Source organism: Balaenoptera physalus (genome assembly GCF_965194825.1).
Source record: "Balaenoptera physalus genome assembly, chromosome: 2".
NCBI lineage: Eukaryota > Metazoa > Chordata > Mammalia > Artiodactyla > Balaenopteridae > Balaenoptera > Balaenoptera physalus.
In genome coordinates this window covers 165,231,152-165,256,831 of record NC_138883.1, presented here as the reverse complement: position 1 = coordinate 165,256,831, position 25,680 = coordinate 165,231,152, and the positions used below count along the sequence as shown (strand labels likewise).

The 25,680-nt window shown below is 37.4% G+C and overlaps 1 protein-coding gene across 4 annotated transcripts in view; it reads right to left on the bottom strand.

Annotated features, from left to right (window-relative positions):
* Positions 1-252: 252 nt before the first annotated feature.
* The window catches only part of PLXDC2 (plexin domain containing 2), a 416,967-nt gene continuing 391,539 nt past the window's right edge, over positions 253-25,680 (bottom strand). For 3 of the 4 annotated variants that reach the window (XM_082449772.1, XM_082449774.1, XM_082449773.1), the window contains exon 15: positions 253-10,023. In XM_082449772.1, coding sequence (XP_082305898.1) covers positions 9,907-10,023 — 117 coding nt within the window. In that variant the 3' untranslated portion in view covers positions 253-9,906. Of the gene's footprint in view, positions 10,024-23,661; positions 23,750-25,680 lie in introns of all 4 variants that reach the window. The other variant, XM_082449775.1, reaches the window with a different exon arrangement.

Here is a 25,680-nt window from a genome sequence, read left to right as displayed (position 1 = left end):
TGTGGGCTGTGAGTGGAGACCAAGTCTCCACCTAGTTGCTGTGACATTCCAGGTCCTCCGTTTTCTATAGTTCACTCTAGTTGGTATCGGTCCCACACTTGGGCACATTTAGAAACAAAAGGATTTTCTCCCCTGTCATTAGCCTGCGGCTCTGGTCACTGCAGGTAGATTTTCTTCCACAACAGGTAAAATGTTTCAAAAGCTAATGGTGGAAAGGAAACAAAAATACATCGAAAGACACGGGTAAACATGTTTAAGAAATTAAAACAAAATGATCATTTATTGTTTTTAATATGTAGTCAAATATGACAGCAGTATTACACAAATTGCTCCCTTCTCCCCCTTCTAAAAATCCCAGACGTGTTAACTCCAACTGAAAGTGAAAGAAAACATGATTTAATTCTGAAAATTGCAATTGACAGAGAGAACACACATAGCATTTGGTCACCACCAGCTTCCAGACCTTAAAAGATGAATTGTGTCACCATGGCAGTCGATACCCTGGCTTTCTTACAAAATTATTACTAGGAAAAAAACCAAAACAAAACAAGATTCCCCACATACTGTAAGCAGAAGAAATGCAGAAAAACTTGGTTTAAGAAGCTGTGTGAGGAGAACTTTAATGAATTATTGCAATCATAATGATCCCCAAGTAAAAGATAGATGGCAAATTAATAGACTGTAAGGAAATACATTCAAACTTAGATAATTAATCTTACAGTGAAAATAATCAAGAAGCTTGCAGAAGTATGTAGCATCTGAATTTTTGTACTTAAACAGAGGATTCCAGTAAAGGTCTTCTGCTATCAGACACCATCAGTGCAAATTCAGATACAATCGTTTTTACATTTGCAGGTTCAGGTATGTCAAGCATGAGGTCATCATGAAGTATGCGAACATTATTTTACCATGAAAAAATGTGGTCTCCGATGTCTCATTGACATGGCAAAGGAAATAGGAATGATGCCCGGAGGACTGGAGTAAATTCAAAATGCTCAGTTTTCCAAGTATTAAATGAAGTTTTGGAAAACCTCAGCAAAATTAACCTTCACCTGGCAGACGTGTCCTTGATTTGAAGTCCAGGGCTGTGGAAAACAGAAACAAACTCGCAATGTGACGGGCTCACCCACCGTCTTCCCTTTTGTTTGGGGTGACTGGGTGTAGAGGGTCGGATTTTCCCCCCAGTGTTCTCTTTCAGCAGCTCCACAGAGAGCTTTGTGATTCTGACAAAGGCTACAATTATATCCACTTCGAAATGCATTTACAAATATTCTCTGCGCTGGTCCAACTGGCCCGAAACACAGACAGCCCTCCGGGTGCCCGGTTTCTCCTCCTTTCACCCTTCAACGTTTCAATTGACTACAGGCAGAATTACCAGAAACAGTAGTAAATTCCTGGCACTGGAAGTTCCCATGATCCCAGCTGGCATGCAAAAAAAAGGCTGTTTCTTTTTCCCCCTGAAAATAATGTACTTCCCAGGCACTGTCCAAATGCCTCAAATGAGGCAAATGAGAGATTTGTTTTGACCAACCAATGAAAAGACTTCCCCCTTCTCAGCTAGGGCCCTGAGATTTAGTTCTAATAAACACAAAGTGTTTGTGTCTAAAGAAACTTAATTCATTTCCCGAAAATGATTTTAACATTTTTCAGCAAGGGAAGCTCTGATTTCACTTGATGGTATTTTCAGAGTAGCCTGGTGGAAGACATTTCATATGAGTTTTTATTTCCCTGCTAAAACTATAACACTCGAGTATATTTTTGTTCAAACTAGCTTTAAAATGGTTGCTTAGGCATGACCACAAAGTCTAGACAATAGGATGGAGTCTGGGTCCCAAGATGGTTAAACTTCACAGAGATCCAGCTCCGGGTCTACAGATTACAGTACTCCTTCTTATCTTTTCCTCAGGAAAATTATTTATATTTTTTATTGTATTTTATTCCCTGTGTGTGGTTGGCTGTCTCATGGTCTCTGGTATAAGGGATTCAAAGAACATGGTCATGCCTTGTAAGTCAGAGGGGGATAAGCAAAAAGTCTCTTTTTGGTCATTACTTGCACATAAGTAACCCAATTCCCTAGAGCAAAAGCCTTAATGATTTTAGGATTGGAGCCCTAGAAGAGGTACAGGTGGATGATGGCTGAGTTTTAGCTTAAATGAGGGCAACTTTACCTTCTGGATGTCATATGTTTCTTAGCATAACTTACAGGATCTGTGCCCCAGTGTCTCAATGTCTGGACCACTTAAATTTGAGGTGGTCTTCATTGAATATTTATTTGCACATTGCTCTGAAGAAGTTGAAAATTCTGCTTGATAGCATATTTTGATCTTTACTTTTCCCATGAATCATTCCCATCCACCCACTCCTATACCTCTTCCCACATAACAAACGTCTAAAATTAGTTTCATGCTATGTATCTATTTGATAGGCACGAAAGGTTTACAGCTGCATGATTAGTAAGTGATATTTTGGTCATGAATATATATATATATATTTGTAATGCTAGGGAAGAGCCAGACTTTTTAAAAAAAAAAAATCAATACTCCAGTGGTAATGAGAGAAGTCACTGAGGTTTTTCAACTGGAATCAAAATGAATATATCACTATCTTTCTGCCAAGGCAAAATTTTTTTACTTTATTCCATTAGGAGAGGCTTTTTTTATTAAAGTAATTCTCAGATGTTAATAAATCGTAGAAATTAGAAAAAGATGAGCACCAGCATATGATTTGCATTAATTTTTTTCTAGCTTTTTATTCTGAATTTAAAGAACATAGACTCTTTCAGTGTGGACAGTATCTGGAAATTAACAAGAATTAACACTGAAAAGCCAATGATGATGAGCTCCATAACTCTGTATGGAGAATCGATTCAAGAATTTAGGCTATTTTACTTGAACAATTATCATCTTACTGCTTTGCAATAATTGGATGGTTTAAAAGGTATGCCAGGCATTAATTAGGCAGATACGTTGCAATTTAAGTTGAAATTGGAAGATCAACTTAATCAAAGCCTTAAGTGTTACCGTAGTGTCTGGTATGACAGTGGTAGAGAAGGAATTCACATACACACTTGAGGATCTCCTCGGTTGGAGTTTTCTGATTTCTGTGATGGTCTTGGGAGAGGTCACTCTGGATGTGCTTGTCAGTATTTTATAGCCTTGGACTTCCTAATCAAGGCTTTTAGTCCTGTGTGCATATTAGCAACTTGTAGCAAATAATTAAGAATGTTTCCAAAGTCTGGGTTGGTCTTTTAGCAAAGGAGTAGAGGGAGACCTGTATTCCAGTTGGGGGTTTGTTGTTATTTCTAAGATACTCTTAAGGGGTTGTCTTTTATAACTTCACCAAGTTTTCCAATTGGTGCAGCACAGACACAAGTACAAACACAGGGTTATTTATAGGAAATTACAGGAAAGCTGAAATAAGGCACATTAAATCAGCAGGAACTTTGGCTTGACATATTTAGACATTTGGACATTTCCAACTTTTGATTACTTGGGACAGTCAAATTTTCTTCCCAGAGAGGGGCAATAAAAAATCAATATCAGAGATAGAAAACTCAAGAAAAAAAAGAAATAGAAAGCTCATGCAGATATACTTAAAATTAGATGTACCAAACATCAACTTCTATGCACATTTTGAAAGCAGGATGTTGGAGCAAGATCTGTAGACATGTGAAATAACCAAAAGAAAACTCCTCCAAGTCTCTGAGAAACTGAAGTTGTATGACACCAAGTCCCCAACTGAAGCAAAAATCATTGCAGCAGCTATTTCAGGGCAAAGTAAAAACACCAAACAGCCTTATCTCTCACCATGAGAAAGTAAATTCCTAAGTTCCAGAGATAATCAATCTTCTGATTTCTCAATACATTTGTAAAACTGAGAGATGGAGAAATAGATAAAGATGATGTTGGGTTGTGGTTGAACTAGTGACTTTTATAGTCCTTTCTAATTCAAAGAGTTTCTGATGCTGTCTTATTATTAATAAAAAAACCTATCTATAATGAAGATTAAGTGACAAGAGAAAGAGAAACGTTTCTTTTTTCCTCCTGATATATTTTATTCATTAGATAATTCAGTAGTTTTCCCAATCTCACCCCAGAGGACATTTGGCAATGTCTGGAGACATCTTTCGTTTTCACAGCTGGGGTGTGTGTGTGTATGTGAGCTACTGGCATGTAGTCAACAGAAGCCTGTTAAGCTGCCAAACGCCCTACAATGCAAGGGACCACTCCCACCAGCCCATCACCCATCGAGAATTAGGGGGCCCAAAATGTCAACAGTGCTGAGGTTGAGAAAACCTGAGACAGTCTAACGAATGACAAACAACCACACACACCTAAAGTGCAAATGTTTCTTTGATCTACTGGTGCTTCTGGAAGACCTTGAAACGATGATGCTGGTAATTCACAAAGCCACAACAGAAATATTAGAGTAAGATAGTGAACTGTTATAACACCTGATCAGGAAGAATTTAAGTGACCTAGAAAGTCCTCCTGGGTCTGGGACAATTTTGGTTGAGCAACTGTTCCTCTTATAAATGAAATTAACACATCCTTTGAAACAGAGCAAACAGCAGAGATGGGCAGTGATGTATCATATTTCAGAAACGTTCCTCAGGCCAATACTTGAGAGTTCCCTATCTAAGTAGAATAGAAATTGGAACTGGAAATTGGATAGAGTAATAGTGATCCTATCAATTTGCAAAGTTGTGTTTGAGGATTTCACCATATTACAATTATCAGTGGACATGCCTGATCTCTTATTGTTTGTATTTATCACTGTATATCACAAGATCTAGCACAGGAACTTGGTTCTGGTAGGTGCTCAACAAATATTTAAGTGAATTGGCTGGTTGAATGAATGAACAAATAAAGAAATGAATCAAAGTGCTCTGTAAAATGTAAAGTGCTCTACAAACACAAGGAAATAGGAGTATATAATATATCATGCCACAGACCTCATAATATTTGCTCAAAAAAGCTTCTTAGGTTCAAATGAATTATGATAATTTAGTAAGAAAACCTGCTATGAAGATTATTAGTTTTCAGGTACATCTGGGAAGAAATGAAACAAAGGCAGTACAATTTTATATGGCACAAGATAGTATTGCTAACTTAGGTGGCCACAGGGAGGAGTGAAAGAAAGGGACGTGCAAAACCAAATAAAGACTCTGAAATAGCCAGAACTTGAAATTACTGGTTGTTATAAAATGGTACCATTCTTAAGACAGCCACATGATGGAGGAATATTGGTCCAATGTTCTCTATATAAGACAGAACAGAGAGTCAGTATAGCAAATAAAATTTGCTTTTAGGTAGAGTGTGCCATCTAAGCTGCTTGGTTGGCCTTAAATGCTGATGAAGGGGTGTAGGCAAAGGGAACTGGAACAAAAACAACCAGTCAGGAGTTTTAAGTTCAAGACCCAGTTCTGACGCTGGGAAAATTACTATATCTCTCTGGGCCTCAATTTTTCTGATCTGTAAATGAAGAGGTCGGATTAGATGACCTCCAGTGGTTCTGGCATATAGATGCGGATGCTAAAAGCTGGAGGCTGGGAAAGTAAAAACAAGAGCAATCTTTGGGAATTAATAAAACACATCATAATAAAATATCTAAAAAATGCTGGAAGAAATACAAAGCAAAATAACATTTCATAGGAGGAAGAAGCCTTAACCATAGCATCTATGTTTCAGTTAGTCTTACTTAAATATTAATTTCTTATCATGGAAGTGTCTTCCACCAAGGCATGGGTTCCAGCAAAACTTTTTTTTTTTTTGCCCTGGGCTATAGACACTAAGGGCATTACCAAATTTATACTCCCTCAGAATGAGGAAAGAACATAAGAATTTTTTGCCAAAACTAATAAATCATACTAATCTGAGAATATATATTATCTACCTATTAGCAACATTTAAATTTATTTTATTCCTTTCATATAGTGTGCATTTGCAAATTTTTACATTTAAAATTAAGTTCCACATATTTTTATATTTTAATGTGACAGCCCCTTACATTTGTGTTACAGGGATAAAACACATATTTGAAATCATTTGTTTGAGGTACTTTCTTCTAAAGAGAAGCCTGCTGGTCAGTTCCTGAGATTCCCTTTGTTGTGAAGAGTAAACTGGAAAATCAGAAGGAACTAGAGAGGCTCAGTGGCTCTGTACAATGAAGAGCTGAGCCAGAGGAAGGATGCACACAGGGACTTTGTTGTGGGAGAGGAGGGATAGTTGAGGCTGATGTCATGCAGAGGAAATACTAAGAGAAAATATTAATATGGGAAAAAAAGAATTTAAGCAGTTCTGTGTGGTTTGAGCGGATTCTCCTTTGGCATTTTCTCAAGAACTGTATTGATTTGATTGTCTTTGAATGCTTTTAGGATTGATGGACTTTTTTCCCTTGGAATACAAATCTGTGCTGGTACTGGACTAACAGATGTGCTTTATATGGGTTCTGTTGACATAAAGTTTTAAAAGTCTATACATTTAGTCAATCTACATAATAATAATCTTGCAAGGAAGACAGGACAAAAATATTTTTATTTTCCAAACTTGCAAATTGAGACTCATGGCGGTTAAAGTGATTTTCCCAAGATAACATAGTGGAGACTCAAAGCTGTGTCAGCTGGGATTCTTTTCATTACTCTATGCTGCCTCTCTGCGAGCAAAAACACTTAGGTAGGCCCAGGAACTGTCAAATCTATTTCTTCTCCTCCTCCTTTTCTTCAAGGGGAGGGTGTTAAAAGGAAAGACCTCTACAGCAGTGTTAGTAGAATTTTCTGCAATGACAGGAGTGTTCTGTGTCGTCCAATATGGTAGCCACGAACCACACGTAACTACTGGGTGCTTGAAATAGGGCTAGTGTGACTGAAGAACTGAATTTTTATTTTTATTGAATTTTAATTAAAGCGCTACACTTGGCGAATGGGTATAATATTGGACAGCACATTCTAGAAGCTCCCTGTGAGAGAGATGAGCAACTGCCCTAGGTATCTCAAACTAAAATAATAATGGGGGATAAATTGTACTTTATTATTTATCTTTAGTTTTCTAGTTGTTAGTATATCTTGAAGTCCAAACCTGTCATAAACAAACCAACACTGTGGTCAAGTGTTGGCTTAAGATATTTTTCTTGACTTTTAGTACCTTTACCTGTTCACTAAATGTTTTTACAAATAATTAAGATGAAATAACTAACTTCCTCTGTAGCACCATTTATATATTTCTCCAGAACATTGTATGTGTTCCTTTGCTATTCTTAATTTGTAAAATTATTTTTATTCTCTCTCTACTATGTTCATAATATATTAAGTAATGTACAGATGCACCCTTTCTAATACATAGTATATGTAAAGTCCAAAGCATCAGAGTTCATTCTGACTTTCCAGAAACTTTGTGTATGTCTGCTCTTCCTTTGCAGTAAATGGGCACAAAGAACAAACCAGAGATACAGAGTAGAATGAAAGTTTCATGAAAAAAAGGGATTCAGCCAGCCTTTCTCCTCACCACTAAAAGATTCATAAACAACAGAAACGTCTTACCACCTTTAACCTTGGGTTTGGTTGGGAAGTTTTTCCACACTTCAGCAGCCTTTTTACTTCTGAAAAGTTTTCCCTATTACTGGGTGCTCTAGTTCATTGAACAATTCAGAGTTTTACGTTATTTTACAGAATTGTCGATGTTTTTGAATTGAAAATGGAAGATGAGCTTCGAAAGGAATAAAGATAACATTACTACTTCAAAGAATTGCAAAAGGAGTTGGATATATATATATATGCACGACTTATATAACTGTCAATCATCCCCTATTGGAAGCCACACCTAACACAAAAGCCAGTGAAAGAAGCATCATCTTATCCTAGAAGGAATCGTCTATGTGTTCCTTATGTCTTTGTAGAGTACCCGTTGCACCAGTTACATTGGCAAGTCATTTGGTTATTGCTAACTGACCAAACCTACTCCACAAGAAATAAGTTGGGTTATTTCCTATAAACTGAACGTAGCTATAGCAGAGAGATTGTCGTCACAACCTTCAATCACCTTGCTTGCCAATTTTTTTGCAATTATTATCTAAGCAGGTTAGGAAAAAATTATCACCCTCATCAGGTACTTAAAAATGTAAAGCAAAATATACTTGATGGAAAATGGCAGGAGTTTACATCAGACAATTGTGATGATAAAATAGGATACTCTGTTAGTGGACTGATGTCATTCGATGTAGACACGTGTATAGATGCTAAGTGGGTAGTAAAGTGCTGCTTACGAGACATCTCTGCTTCTTGACACCTGAATCTGCAAATGTTGGACACTGTACCCTACAGAAACCAATAGCTTCTTGGCACAAGACGTAAGTTTCATGGGTCGAGATGTTGATGAAATTGTACACACAGTACCTGAATTTAAACTTTAGGAGCTCAGTATATATATTAACCACTTTCCTCCTCCAGGGATGACTTTCCTGTCTTCATTCATGGGGAGGTTTCAAAATCTGGCCTGTGATTATGGGGCAAATGACAGATCCACCTAAGGAGCTTTTTGCATCTGCTTTATTTCACCAGGGAGGGAAGGGGTTGATATGAGTGGGAGAGCGGATCAAATAGGCAGGAAAATGATTGGCACCGCAACTAATTGAACCACTTCCGCTAAGTGACATAAAAATATTCTAATATTAAGGATTATTTTACAACTCTATGGAAGTATGCAGTAATGCATCTCGCATTTGTTTTGTCGTGATGACAAAATGCACTGAGTCACAAGAGCCTGCCTTGTGTTAGTTATAAACAAAAATATATTTATATATATATTTATGTAACCACTATGTGCTTTAAAGAAAATTACTGTGTGATTCAGCAGGGTTCTTTCCTTCTTTTTATCGCCAGGGATGTGCTGCCTTGAATGCCTTCTTAGATTGGAATCGACAATGAAATGGGCCTTTCGGACTGAAACGGCAAAAAGTAAAAAGCGAAAACAAAAACCCCATGTGTTTAGAATCCCTTAACATTTCTGTTTCAAAAACAATTAAGGAACTCTTTGGATTGTTTCCTTTTGTTTCCTTCAGCCAAGAGCAACTGTGGCTTCATAGGACTTCACAGTGGGCGGTGGAGGCGATACTTCTTAAAACAAGTCAGATGTTTAACTCTGAGGCAGGGGAACCAGAAGCCTCCTTTGCCTCTCCCTCCTTCCTCACACTCAGCTAAAAGGCTGCAATTCTGTCACTGCTCATAGAGTGGGCAACCAGAACAAGGAAGAGGGAGGCGGAGTCGGAACCTCCAGGACAGGTAAAAGATTCATCCTGTAAAGTGATGAACTTGTTGGAACAGGTGGGTCTAGACCAGAAAAACAAAACCCTTTAGCCACATGTCTGGTGAAAAGACAGAAAAACCTCTTATTTTGTGTTTGTTTTTGCTCCTGCATCAGCTCCTTTTCTCAGCAAACTGAAATATTCATCATTGCTCTTTTGAGTGAATGGGTTCAGGCTGTGGAACACAGTTACCAGAGAAGAATATTTGAACCAAGGTGTAGATCCCTCGTGAACTAAAGCTTTATTATTTTTTGTCTTGATCCCTTTGCAACCCTGCACCTTAAGCCAACAGCATTGTAATCTTGTCATATTTCTGAGAAGTCCACAGGAGACGTGCTGAGTGAACTATAGAGGTCATTCCACTAGGGAAGTCTATGTTCAGTGGTAACGAGTATCCTCTATAAGTTTTAGGGTTTTTATTTTTTTAACCCTTCCTGGGCTGGGCTTGTCCAGAAATCTCATCTCCTTCTGACTACAGCAGCTTAGGGCTCCTGTGTGTGGGTGTGTGTGCGTGTGTGTGTGTGTGTGTGTGTGTGTCTTAAAGGTATAGGCAAATTTTTAGTCTTAACACCTGTAAGCCAGCACTGGTGCTGTTCTGTTCTAGAAATTTTAGCACTGCTCTGATACAATAAAACCTTCTTTCTCTCCAACTGGTTCAACTTCGGCATAGGCAGGATGGCCAGACCCTCTTCGAAACTTCATCGCAGGCCATCTGCTTGGGCGTCTCTAAAACAGAAAATGCAAAATAGTGAACACCAGGGCGATGGTCATATCATAAGAGAAATATATTTGCCAAATATTTTAGATGAACTTCTGATTTAAATTTAGTAACATATTAAATGATCTCATTACTGCCACGGTTGGCATTATACACGCTCAAAGCACTCTCCATTATGGCAATACCAGCACCTCCCAGGTGACAGTCCCTTGGCCATACCTCCCCCCATAGGACTGAGAGCTTCTCAAAGGCATGGTTTATGCCTTATGCATATTTATGTCTAAAAGACTCCATAAGTGTCCAAATATTACTAAGCAAAAGTGAACGGTCATAAAAAACAAGTTTTCTTAATGTATAGCCACTGGCACTTTCTCGTCTCTGGAAGTTAATAATGATATCACTTCATTTCACTTATTAATTCACTCAAAAACTTAAGGCCATAAAATTCTACACAGTTCTTAAAAGTGTGCTTCAAATTTGGTGCTAGACTTCCTAGCAAAACAAAAAACCCCAAAACAAAACAAAACAAAAACTAAAAGATCGATCACATTAATACCTTAAGATTTTATTTATTAACCTAAGACTTCCCACAGATGACTTTTGTGTTTGAAAATTAACAGATGTCGTGCCCTGAAAACTGAATCCAACATCAGAGGGCGCAGACAATCTCAAACCTATGTAAATAATTGCACGTGTAGACACTGGTCCTAAAATACAGGTTATTTGTATTGACACTTCTCCCCAGCACTAGGTCCATCAAACAAACCTTCTGTGATTTACAAATAGAAGTGCTAAAATGAATTATTAAGTTCCAGCAGCAGAAGACACTAACAGGCATTTTGCGGCCACAGTGACACTAGGAACTGTTACTCCAATTATCAGAGTGCTTGCAATTTTGGAGTAAATAAAACAATAAATATTAAAGGAAGTTTATTTCTATCTAAAGCATTTCAATGTGAAAAATGTTAAATATCAGTGTAGATATACAGGCTTTTAGCAGCTTTCTAGATTTGCCAATTACATTCCACTGTCATGATTAATGGCTGTAAAAGAGTTTTCACATCAGGTATGAATGACTATTAGCTCCACCTTCTGGAAAAATACCAATCACAGTCATTGCATCCTGCCTACTAATAATATTATGTACTGTCTATATAACATTATGTGGTTAGAATACTTTATATTTATTAGCTGATTAAGTCCCATGATGTAAGTGAAACTCAATTATCTTTACTTTCCAAGAGAAGAAGGTAAAACTGAGAGGGCTAAAGGGCAAAATAGTGTGTCTTTGTTGGAACTAAAAATCATCATCAATGGAAATATACTAATCGTTTCTAGGGAGATGGACCCTGTAATTTATGGTCACTCCTGTTTGTGGGAAAATGCCAATAGGCTCACTCTTTATAACCCCCACTCTGGTTTCAGTTACTTCACAACTGGGCTTCTTAAGGCACAACTGGGCTTCTTAAGGCACAGCTGCCGTTGTCTTTCTCTGAGTGAAGCAGCACCACTAAGTCTGTTCTGAAGCCCGACCTTCCAAGGCCCACCTGGCCTGTGGGTCCAGCAGGCAAGTACAGCCCTGTGAAGCAGCACAAATTTACAACTCAGCACATAAAGACACTGTGTTACAGGTGACCATTAAAAAGGAGTGTGGATTATCATCAAGAAGACAACAGACAGCAGGTGCTAGCTAGGATGTGATGGAATGGGAGGGAATCCTTAGACACTGTAGGTGGGAGTGTAGATTAGTCCGACCACTAGGGAAAACAATAGGGAAGTCCCTCAAAAAATTAAAAATAGATGATCCAGCAATTCCACTTCTGGTATATACCCAAAGGAAATGAAAACAGGAGTTTGAAGAGATAAATGCACTCCCATGTTTATTGCAGCATTATTCACAATAACCAAGATATGGAAACAACCTGAATGTCCATCAGTGGATGAATGGATAAAGAAGAGGTGGTATATACACAGTGGAATATTATTCTGCCATAAGAAAGGAGGACATCCTGCCATTTGTGACAACATGGATGGACCCTGAGCACATTATGCTAAGCGAGACAAGTCAGAGAGAGACAAGTACTGTATGATATCACTTATGTGTGGAATCTAAAAAAGTCAAACCTAAAAGAGTAACAAAAAGTAAAACAGTGGTTACCAGGGAATGGGGGGTGGGGAGATAAGATTGATGGTATTTAAGGGTATACGCTTGTAATGGGTATTAAATAATATTGTACTATAAGTATGTAATGCAATTAATGTCATTACGACAGCACCCATATCATAATATATAAATGTATCAAAGTAACATGCTGTATGCCTTAAATTTACACAACTTCAAATTTATCCAATAAAAAAAATAAAAAGGAGCACCATTAATGAGAATGTTGATGATGATGCTTGTGAAAGTTATATTTTATTAAGGTCTTAACCGTATTTCATGCAGTTAGCAGGTAATTTACATACACTATCTCATTTAATGTGTACAACTCAATCATTTACCTTTCGCACAAACCTAAAAAGCTAGCAAATGGCAGATCCAAAATTTAAAATGAGATCTGTCTACTTCCAAAGTTAATTCTCCCCACTATAGAAATTAGTTCTTAAAATTCAGTAGTTTGTGTATAACCTATCTGAGATTTGTGAACATGGCTCTATTTTTATTTCAATCTTCAACTATAACATTACCAACAACTTCAGCATTCTGTTAATAAGTCAGAATTACTAAGTTAATAATTCTCTTAGGTGAAAAGACTGAAGGATTATTGATAATGTTTATCATATTCTTTGTGAACTCATCACAGAGGTTTTCAAAATTGAAAGTACAAAAATATTGGACAATGAAGCTTCCTCTGTTAACACAGCACAGACTTATTTTCTGAATTAACTGCATATCCTTAAAGAAAATTTCTTTTGATTTACCACTACTCATTGTAGAAAAAATAAATACCCCAACACGATTTAAAATCACTAGAGATCCTACTACCCACACATAATTTGGTTCAACTATCAGTGTACATCACTTATATGCATTTCTAGAAACATTAAATCATTGCAAATACTCTTTTATGGACTCCTTTATTTCCAATTAAGAGCACGAAAAAATTTATGAACTATCCCTCTACAAAATTATTTTAAGTGTCTGTAGAGCAAACTACTTATAACTCAATATGATTTATATAGTCAATTTGATTCTGAGATTTTTTTCCAGATTTTTTGATAAAATAAATAATGTTACAGTGAATACTTTTGCTGCTAACCTGATGGGAATAAAATTATTGGGCCAAAGAGAACGAACAAATTATTTACTAAAAACACCTGAAATGTCTAACATGGTGCTAGATGCCATGTTGAAGGAAATATGACCAAAGAAAGGTATGAAACATGTTTCCACATGGGAGATAAAAACCATTTCAGGGGAAAAGGATACGTTGAGGTAAGACTTAATAAAGGGCTCAAATAAGCATTCTAAAGATGAGCAAGATAGAATAGGTATAATCCAACTACAAAATTATTCAAGACTCCTATTTTATTTGTGCAAAACTGAAAATTTTATATTTGCTCCTAGAGTTTTTGACCAGATGAAAATAGAGGGTATTTCCCATAATAATATGTTAAAATTTACAATGAAATCTAATAAACGTCATGCAACTGGGGTTTTAAACATTTGGTCCGATTTTACATTGTTTTACAATTCCTTGATATCTCAATTCTAGCCCTAAAAATACCAAACAGAGTAATAAATTTACCAAAATTCTGCTTCCTTTCTAGAATGCTTTCACATATCACAAATCAATTATATGATCAAAAATAAATCACTTGATTTCTCTGGGCCTTTGTTTCCTTATCTGTAAAATGATATCTGAGGATTTGTCCTCTAAAATTGTAGGATCCTTATGCTTGCTTCCCTGAGATAACTGACTTGAACACTGGAGAGAAAAATTATTTTAAAACTCCTCAGGGGAATTCCCTGATGGCGCAGTGGTTGAGAGTCTGCCTGCCAATGCAGGAGACACAGGTTCGAGCCCTGGTCTCGGAAGATCCCACATGCCGCGGAGCAACTGGGCCCGTGAGCCACAACTACTGAGCCTGCACGTCTGGAGCCTGTGCTCTGCAACAAGAGAGGCCGCGATAGTGAGAGGCCCGTGCACCGCGATGAAGAGTGGCCCCCGCTTGCTGCAACTAGAGAAAGCCCTCGCACAGAAACGAACACCCAACACGGCCATAAGAAAATAAACAAATAAATAAAAATTAAAACAAAAACCAAAAAAAAAACCTCCTCTGGGTCGTGGTTCTCCTGACCATTGTGCCTCCTGCCTTCTTCCTCCACTGACTTTTAGGATCCCTAAATTTAAAGGAAATCTATGTAAATTAGTCCTAACGGAAGTTGTTTTCCTAGGTCAATCTGTAATTGTTCAGAGATTTCCTTATATAAATGAAAAAAGGGGGCAGTTCTGTGACTTCCACAGAATGACTGAATGTTTAGCTCTCACAGAACAATCTTTAAGGTTGGTGCTATAATATGAGACGTCTGTCCAATGGACAAAGAATGGGCATCATGTCTGGCTCTGCCATGAAGTATGACGGACAGGTCACAACCCAGCATTTAATACTTTTTTCTTGAGGCCTAGACATGTCCAAATCTGTGTTCTTTTTAGAATGGCTAATTCAAATCGTTACAGAAACTGACGGGGGCCACAGGGTCATGTGCTAACAGAGCAGGATATATGCTGAAAATTGAAAAATTCAAACCAGACTGTAATGTTAATTCATTACAGAGATTCAGGGTGTCATGCCTTAAAACATGACTGGGTGTAATGCGTGGCTGATCTCTAATTTCATTTCTGAGAATTATTTATGCGATTAATCAAATTCAGAAGTAAATGTTCACACTGATATGTTGGCACTGGGGTGGGCCGTGAAAGCACATATTCTCCCTAATTACTCCTTCAGAACTATTAATTGAACAGTCATCCAGATCTGTCTCAATGGTCTGTGGCAAGATAATTAGCTGAAATATCCACAAACAAACCTGCAGGGTACCCTCCATTAGCAGTGTAAACAAAACTGCAGCTGGAGACCTGTCTTCAAGCTCGGAGAGCAAAGCGGAGAGTGCTTTTTATGGGTTAGATGAACCCTTGAAAGGCAGTTACTAGGTGTGAGTGTGAAAGACAAGGGGTTAATTTTGAAATTCAAGGCCCAGCTAGAAGACACCTGTGGTGCCTGATGGCGTTTGACAAGCAGTTGTTCTGAAATTTCTAGTATTTCTTCAGTACACAGTAGGAAGTGGAAAGAGGCTGGGACCCTGAGGCACCGACAGCACCTTGGTCCTGTCACTTCCCAGCACAAGACTCAGGCACAGTCCCATGTTTTGTTCCTTAGTTTCCCCATTTGAAAAATGAAATGAACTGGATGATTGTTTTCTCAAGATTTTCTTTTCTTTTTTAATTAAAAAAAAAAAATTAAGCCGTAGATCCTTTGTTCCAATGAAATTTTACCTGGAAGCCCAAACAGAATCACTCAGAGTATAGGTCTCTCTTCATTGTGATGGAGGAAACCCTGCTCACACACTCCCTGAGCCCTGGGCGGGGTGGGGGGGGGGAGCTATGGATCCTATACCTTCTAGAGCATGTTTTTGGAAACTATAGAATGAAATCTGCATTTCTCACACTTGCATACAAATCACAAGGGATCTTGTTAAAATGCAGATCCTGATTCAGCAGGTCTGGGGAGAGGCCCGGGACTCTGTGTTTCTAACAAGGTCCCTGGTGACGTTACTGGTCAGTTGGAACGGCAAGGGTAATGCTTCTCTACAGTCTCCACAATCAGGAGCATTCTTGAAAAGTGGGTGGAAGAAAAAATATTGAACTTTAACTTTTCTTGAGTCTCCAGTGGATCTTCGTGGAAACTGATGTGTTCATACAACTGGGTCAACCTTTCCATAATTAGCTTTGATCACTTTTGACTGTCCAGAGGAAGGGAATCTTTTCTCTTTTTCATACTTCTAAGTACAAATTATTCTCTAATCTCCTTATTTTGTGTTGAATGTTATTTCAACACAGGTTACTTTCAGTTTTATATCTGGGTTGCCAGATTCAGCCAGATTTAGCAAATAAATCTACAGGACAACAGTTAAATTTGAATGGTAGATAAACAATGAGTAATTTTTTAAAACTATACTTCCTGGGACATATTTATGCTAAAAAATTACTCATTGTTTATTTGAAATTAAAATTTATCTAAGTGTCGTGTATTTGATTTGGCAAACCTATCCATAGGAAAACACAATATAATGGCTCTGGGCCCTGGCCAGTCAAACTTGCAATCTAATTAAAATAAATGACTCCTATTTGTGGCTGTGTCTCTTTGCTTCATGAATTGTAGGTCACTTTTTTCTTAAAAAGAGTAACTCAAATGGATTTGTCTATCTTTTGGTGTGGCCAAGAATTCCAAGCAATAATTCTTGTGTGAAGCAAAGTCTGGGTGTTTTTTGTTTTTTGTTTTTAATTTTTATTGGAGTATAGTTGATTTACAATGTTGTGTTAGTTTCAGGTGTACAGCAAAGTGAGTCAGTTATACAAATACATATATCCACTCTTTTTTGGATTCTTTTCCCATATCGGTCATTACAGAGTATTGAGTAGAGTTCCCTGTGCTATACAGTAGGTCCTTAGAAGTTACCTATTTTATATATACTAGTGTTTATATGTCAATCCCAATCTTCCAATTTATCCCTTCCCCCTACCTTACACCCTGGTAACCGTAAGTTTGTTTTCTACATCTGTAACTCTATTTCTGGGTGTTTTTTTACACATTCTCTACTCATCCTGTTTTGGTTGCTTTTCCTCATGTGGAAGTTGTTTTACTGTCCTGCAGTTGCCTGTTTTCCAACCTAAACTTACGACTTGCCAGTGGTCTGTTGCCTTCATTCTAGAACTGTGCTACGGATAATCCTGAATAATTAGTTAGTACAACCATAGTTAATACATGCCCAAGATGAAAATTGTCCCAAAGCATGTGAAGAACAGCTATTTACTGGGAATAACAGAATCATCATATTACTCACATAATTTTCCAAAAGCAAAAGTATTCTTAAAGGGGGAGGGATAGATCGGGAGTTTGGGATTGACATGTACACACTGCTATATTGAAAATAGATAACCAACAAGGACCTACTGTATAGCACAGGGAACTCTGCCCAGTATTCTGTAATAACCTAAATAGGAAAAGAATTTGAAAAAGAATAGATACATATATAGGTATAACTGAATTACTCTGTTGTACAACTGAAACTAATACAACATTGTTAATCAACTATACTTCAATATAAAATAAAAATTAAAAAGTAAAATAAAATGAAATTAAGTGATTCCCTATTGGCTCCTAAATTAAGTACAAATTCTTTAATACAGGAAGAAAGATCTTTCAATCACACAGTTCAAACACTTAATGTCCATTTTTTTTAATAGCCCAGTGGATTTCAGACATGACTAAAAATAACATTACTTGGGGAGATTTAAAAAAAAAGTATTGAAGTCAAAGCCCACCTTGGCCAACTGATTTAGAATCTCTCGCTGGGGCCCAGGCAGGTGGATGTTTTAAAAAAGTTCTTCGGGTCAGTCAGATGCACAGTGAGTGTTGAGAACCACTTTCCATGTCTACATCCCATGCTTTCCTACTCCGAGCTTTCGCCTGTGGTTTTCCCCTAAACTGGAATGCCACTTACTTCATCATTTTTACTTATACAAACACTATCCATTTCACATTATTTCCAAGAAAGATTTCTGGATTCCTACCTACAGATTAGAAGTTACTTTTCATTCTCCTGTGTTGTCTCAGACATTTCCTGATATTTTAGCTACATCTCTTGTCACATTTTAGCACACATTGTGGTTGTTTACATGGTTGCATACATGTACTATATGTATCTGTCCTTGGGGTCAAAGTCATATCTGTTCAACTCTGAAATAGCCATGGCAGTGGTGTACTGAAGATATTTGACATCTGGAGTAGATCCTTTTGGTAACCTCTGCCTCCTCTGCAAGATAACATTATTTTCTGTCATAATCAGAAAAGGAAATGAATAATAATAATGGCCAGAAAAGAAGCAGACACTGAAAACCTTCCTGTTTTGAACTTCATAGATATAATCACACCAGCAAAAAACATTACAAATAAACAAAACAAATATTACTGTACAAAAGGGAAGATGCAATGACAATGTATTTTTGAAAAAAGGGGGAAAAGACAGATGAGGGAATATTGCCGAATGAGTGAGGACCATGTTCAGAGAACGATTTGCACTTTGCAATAATAGAATTGAAGTAACCCAAGTTCTTTTTCTTTGTCTTTACAACCATAGTGCCATCGTTCTTTCTTTTGAATCTACTGTTTTAACACAGATGCGTGTAGTACTATGTGGGTTGGAGACCCGTTGATCCTGAACACATACAAGGAACTCCAGATTCTTATGGAGTCATGATTCAAAAGAATTCATTTATTCTTTATAAATGAATGCATGCAGCTGAGTCGGCTGTCAGGAGCCAAGCGTGTAACTGGGAGTTCTCTGAATTAAGTTTCATGTAGAAGACAATATTCATCAAAGGAAAAGTAAGAAAACTGTGCTCAGTTGAAGTTTACATATATGCTATGTTAGTAAAGCTCAATAGTGACTGAATCAACTCTTTAGACCTTAGATCAGCAAAAGTTTTTAACACAATTTAGAATTTCAGGTACACAGTGATAATAAAAATCTCACCTTTTTTAGTCAGTTCTATTGTAATTATACCATTCTCTATAGACAATGCGCCCCCTTATGACCTGCACCTGGGGCAGAATGCTCTCAAAGCCCTGCCCTTGGTTCCGCATTGAGCTACCATGTCTAGCAAAGTGTGATGCACAAGGAGATTCACGAGTGTTCGTATAGACTTGCATAGATCTTCTACAGTTTATGGCCCGTGAGAGACTCAGCACACAGAGACTTTTTTCCTCTTTTGACTTCAACCCATTATTGGGCATTTTGTTGCCCCACATGAGAATGGCTGGTTTATAGTGACTGTTAGCGCATTCACATGGATATAACTGCATTCAGTCAGCCAGTCAAATTTCTATTTAAGCACCTATATGTAAAACACAACATTGAACTTAAGGCATTTAAAGTATATTAAGGGAAAATAAGGTATCTGCATACAAAAGCTTGAATACACTTGAAGCTAAAAATGCAGACAAGAGATTTGATTACTCAGTATAAGGTCAAGTATGTGCTGAAAGTATTTAAAAGTAAATTTTATGAGTTTGGAGGAAAGAGGTCTTCTTTTGGATTTGAGTCATCAGAGATGGTTTCATGAGCAGATTGAACATGAAGATAGAGGACAGAATGAAACTCAGTGCAGACTACTTGCCACTGGTTTCTTGCGCTTTGTTTTTCCCCTCTACTTTATCCCCTCCAGCAACTTTAATAACTTCAACATTCTCTTCTTCAGGATTCCTCCTCAGTTGTTTTGAAAATATCCACTTTTATCTCTTCTATATTGCTCATTCTATCTTATCTCAAAACAGCCACCTCCAAGGCCTGGCCATCTCATGGCACTGCACTACCTCTAATTCCTTTAAATTAAGTTCTCCCACCCTTATCTTAAATCCTCATCTCCTACATTTTCCTATTCCAGACCCTAAGCTGTCACAACTACTGCAGAAAAAAGTGACATATTCGCGTTAACCCAGCCCCAAAGAATTGAGGCGGGAGATAGATGGGCCCCAGGTGGAGCAGGTGGAGTTCGTCCCCTGTGGAAAGAAACTCAATAATAGCAGGAAAATTGGAGAGGCCAAGCCCTGCCCAGATAAGAGACAAGAGACCACATATTCTCATTCTCGAAGTCAAGGAGACCTTCCCGACTAGAAAGCTCCTTGGAGGTCAAAAGGGGAGTAATGCCAATCTACCCATAGGCCTCTTTGCTGGAATCCATCTTGGCTAAGAGATGCACGTGCCCACATGGGAGAACCCTGAGATACACCAAATGCGGACTCAGAACCAGGCAAATCAAAGTGATTGGCCAAAGGAAACCTGGAAGAAATGCCCCATATAAGTGATTCAAACTACCACGCGGGCACGATTCTCTCTCTGAGTCGCCCCATGTGTCTATCCACATGTACTCTTTTCCTCCTAATAAACACTTCACTTGTTTCACTACTTCCCGTCCTTGTGGGGATTCTTTTCTGCAAAGCCACAGGGCCAGGGCCTTGTCGCTGACCACTAGTCTAGCGGCTGGGATTCGGTGCTCTCACCGCCGCGACCCGACCTCAATCACTGGCCGGGAACTGAAGCCCTGCTTCGAGCAGCTGCGGGCCGAGGCCACCTGAGATCAGAATCCCACTCTTTCCATTGGGAACTCAGTGATTCATTCACTCTTCTCTTGTTAAATCCTCATGACACACCCGGACTCCATCCAATCCCAATCCGTGCTGTCCTCTCTCAATCTCGTATTTCATCACCCAGTTTTACTGAGAAGATGAAGCCATTAAGGTGCTAACCCTTTCCCCTCTCTCTTCACTAAAGCCTTCATATCTACTCATCCTTTCTTCGTACCTGAAATAAAAAGATAGTCTTCCTCCTTGCATAGTTAATTGCATTTCCTACTCAATCCTGTCTCTACTTCATCCTTCCCTCCTTCCCAAGCACCTTAAAAAAAAAAATCCGTTCATTTTTTTCTTTACCTTATGCCTATACTCAACATCAGAAAACCAAAAAACCACCTTTACTTGATGTTTTTTTGTAGCCTCATTACTAAATCTCTCTTGAATGTCTGACTGAATCCACTGCCTTCACATTACACCACCATTTTTACCCCCTTAAATCTGATGTCTGCTCCTTACCTTGAAACTGCATCCTCACAGGTGACAAATAATCTCTTTGTCAAGTTAGTACCTTTTTTCTCTCCTAATTCTTTGGTGTTTCTAGAGCCCTTTATACTGCTGCCTACTCTTCATTTTTGATACTTTCCCTTTTGCTGGTTCTCTATGACAGTATATTTTCTTGCATCTTGGGTTTTTTTCTTTTGTTATGCCTTTCTTTTTTTTTCTTTTACCTTTTACACTTGTCTCTTTCCCTGGTTTATGAATGCTAAATGTTAACATGTCCTAAGAGAGCCACGAGCTCTCTGATCTCTCTTCCCCGTAGCATTCTTTATTCTCTTGGGGTTCAATTCTCACTATTGTAACTTCCACATTTTCTCACTCGACTGCTTTATCTTAATCCATTCCTTTTCTTCAGTTGTTGTTTTGAAGAGGCCCAATTGTGATTTGACCATCAGCTCAAACCAAACATGCTTAAAATCCACCCCCATCACTTTCTTTCCTAAACTAACTTTGTCCTCTGATGTTCCTAATTCTGTGGCTAGAAAATTTAATTTCCCCACGTCTCAGATTTTGTACTTTGGAATTATCTTTGCTTCTTTCTCTTCACCCCACACATCCGATTCAAAGAATCAGGATACTCTCCCCACCTTCACCACAAATTAGCTATAGGAGTTTTGGAATTGCTTAATTTCTTGGACTCTCAGTTACTTTCTCTGTAAAACAGGGATATAACAAATGCCTACATTTACGGACCTCATTGAGAATCAAAGATAATTAGTTGAAAGCACTTTCAGACACAAAGCTTTAAGCAAATGAAAATGGCTAAATTCTATCCTCTGCCTTCACATGGCTCTTGAAGTAGCCCCATTCCATTCCTTCTATTAACACCCTAATTCAGCTTGCAGCTCTCATCTCACACATGAACTACCGAGACAGCCTTCTAGCTCTCCTCTGCGGGTCTTTTCTCCCTTCTCCAGCTGTCTCCAGCCCCCTTCCCCAACCCCGTTTTCAACTTCTACTCCTTTATTACATCACTCATGCTCACTGCCCAGAGAAGGAAGCCCAGATTTTGCAGTTAGTTCTTCAAAGCCTGTCACATGTAACCTCCATCCACATTAAAGCTACTCCCAGTACTTGTCTGTAGATACCAATATACAGTTGAATAAATCAATCCATCTTGCCCCTTCTTGATTTAATGCTTTTGTAAAATCATAACATACCGCTCTTCCATGTGAATGGCGTCTGCCCTTCCTCTTTGCTTAGGCACAGCCTGGCACTCTTTTGAGACTCTGCTCAAGTACTGCCTCTTTAATGAAATTCCCCCTGATTAATCTCCCTCTCTTTCCTAAGAATTTTGCAGTACTTGCCTGCACTATTCAGCATGGAACATACCGTTGATGTTCCTCATATTATTATTAAATTCCCATGTGGCTATTTGGTCTTTAAAGTTTTTATGTTCTATGATTCCACCTATATAATAAGCTGGCAAATATGATTATATACAGGGTGACCATATGACATTGTCCAAATTAGGACACTCTGAGAGCAAATGGGAGAACTAGTAACAACTTATATCAGACAACAGACATAAACTGGGTTATATGTTTCCCCTAGTTACACTTCTGCGATATTAAGAACATCTACCAGATTGCATTTCACAAATAGGAGTTTCAGTTTTGATTGATTTTCCATGATATGAGCTGAGAAGATTCCAGGCTTCTTTGGTATTAGCTTATAATATTATGTTGATAATGCATTTGGCAGTATCTTTTGATTTTTTGAGCCACACTGCCATGAGTGGTTGTTGTCTACTAAAATAGAGTAATAATTTGCTATTAGACAGGCAATTTACGCTGTGGAAAAGTAATTTGCAGTTGAGTGTGAAAACAGGCCAGGTCACTGGTGCCCAGTGACTTGGTTAAAAGACAAGATAATGCTGCCCTGCTCATAAATGTTCTAATAAAAGTCGAATGTGAGTTAGTGTTGATCTGTACAACAATAGGACTGGCTGTGGTCCCGAAGAGGCTGTTCTCATAAGGTAACTTGTATCTAGAGCATCGCTGGGCTTCTCAGCGAGGTGAAGGGAAAGTGGCAAGTTAAACTCTAATCAGCCGTGACCTTAGGAACCGTAAATGACGAGTTATTTCCTGCCCTAAAGGGATTGCATGCTTTAATCCACATTTAATCACAAGATTAGGAAACAACCCAATTGAATGGTTTATGCCATCAAATCCAAGGGGGGACACTATTCATGTGACGATTTAGAGTAATGCTTATCAATCAAGCCAGGACAAAAAGAGATCTGTAATATTCGACTGGTATTTCATGACGTGTTTAATTTGTATATGTTTAAATAAAATTAAAAGGTTTAGAAAAAATTTAAAAGGCAGATAGCAAACCTTTTACCTATTTAAGGTACTATAGAAAAATAGATATGCATAATGGTATATCTTTTTTAAATTTGAGAAACTCGATCTATTTATTTTGGAATTTTGGATACACACTATCTCTTTTCAAGTCAATTGAGAAACTGAAATAAAAAATAATGATGATCCTACCCATAAAAAATTGAATCACTGTGTTGTACCACTGAAATTAATATAATGCTGTACATCAACTATACTTCAATAAAAAAATCAAAAGGGGAACAATATAGCATTAGTATGGCAGAAAAATAAATGTTAAGGAATATCTGCTGTACAAGATCAATTGAAGGGATATTACAGATGCATTCATAACTGTTTTCATACAATGTTACAACTGACTAATATCAGTGTTTAATCATTCCTTACTTAGAGCCTCCAGCGATGTTCATTACTATCCTTTACAAAGATTCATGTAATTTCCACAAAGCTTAGCTGAAGGTGCGAGACATTCATCCTGTGATAAAGAAGTAATGGTCACCATTGGAAAGATACTACGTGAGCCAGGTTACAGCCCTGGAAGTAACTCCAACGTTCACAGCATTTTTAAAATGAAAGAAAGAAAGAAAAAAATCAAGATGCCTGAGATAGACCAACTAGAACCTATAAAAATGACTCTTTTTATTGCACAATCAATGGTATTATATCCAGGGGTTGAGAACATGGTTTGTGAATTATTTCCATCACTCTAAAGCACGTTTTCCCTTCCTTTTTATCATTTGGGTAACTCACCAACATTTGCATAAGAAAGGAGGGTAGGTATGGGAAATAAATGAACCTCTCCAATAAATACAAGAAGGGAGGAATGGGAAAAAGATGAATACCTCCAATAAATTTTGGTATTTATATAATTTTTGGCTAAGACTAATGACCATCTTTTAAAAAATAGTGCTTTTAACACTGTGCTGATGAAGGCAGTTGGGAGTCAGCAAATTTGGTTTTAATTCCTGGTTGGATTACACGAGAGGTTAAGGAATTGACCAAAAGTCACAAGGTTAATAAATTAAAAGCTAGCATTTATGCAAGGTCTGTCCTCTTTGCACTGCACTCTTTCTACTGCATTTAACTGGTTGCTGCTTCTGTTACTATCAAACACTAAGGCCTCAGGCAAATCACTTCCCATCTCATGGGAAGTTATCCGCGTTCTCATGTAGAAAATGAGAAACTCGACAAACACTGGTTCTCTGCTTACTATGAGCCTACAACCTCCAGTTAGCCTTATATCTGATACATATGTGCCAATAATTTTTAAAAGGGCAATATTTTAAAATCAACATTAGTTTTATGCATTTAAAACATATGGTGAATGACTCAACTAAAATATACCAGTAAGATTTACATTAAAAATATCTTAATACATCATCTTAAAACATCAGTGCTGCAAATTCAAGAGTTATTTATATTTCCAAGTATACAAATGTTTATTCAGGGAAATGAAGTCCAATTTCTCTTTAGGTGAGACATGTAATGCAAAAGTTGTGAACCACTGCATTTGATTTTTCCTTAAATTTCCTGCTGTCTTCAATTTTCTATCATTTCATGATTCTGTTTACTGAAGTTCTACTTGGATTATTTTAGATGAGACTATTTATTCAGCAAATATTTATAAGTATTGTGCTTGTCCTGGGGATAAAAACAATGAATGAGACAGATGTGCTGTCTGTCCCCTGGAGCTACTATATGGTTATTAAAGTTCACTCAGAAGTAAAATAAAATAATACAACGAGGGAAGTCTTTCTGATTTTGTTTTAAAGACAGTCCCTTGAAAGAACTGATCAGTCAGTTCCACCTATTAACCAAAGTTAATAGAAAATAATTTCAAATCTCATAACATCTGGTTACTTACTTGTCTCACTGAAATATCATAAATCATTTCATTAAAAAAATAGATATATACTCAGTTTTTCCAATTACACTAAATATATTCTGCTAAATAGATTTTACAGTTGGTAAATAAAAATTTAAGTCCAAAAACATAATTGTTTAGTTTTTAAAATATATTTTACTTTTCCTCTTCTGTACTTCTGTAATTTTTATAGACAATATATGTCTTGTATAACTTTATGTTATTATAGTTTTTTTTCTCCAATAATTTCATTTCTTTTACATTTGGATTTGTCACTATCAATATATTTATCACCTTGGTTTTCTTTTGACTTGAATTTGTTCAACATCGTCAGTGGTTTTTAGTCCATCTGGTTCCTTTTTTATATACCTCTCTTTCTAAACAAATTCTAATGCAATTATGTTGTTTGTCAAAACATACCCAACCCAGTGATTTTCCCTGATATCCCATTATCTTAATGAATTTATTACGTGGCTTTACATCCACTAGATGGTAACTATTTTCTCTATTAATAATCCTTCTTTTAATTTTTTCAATGGTTT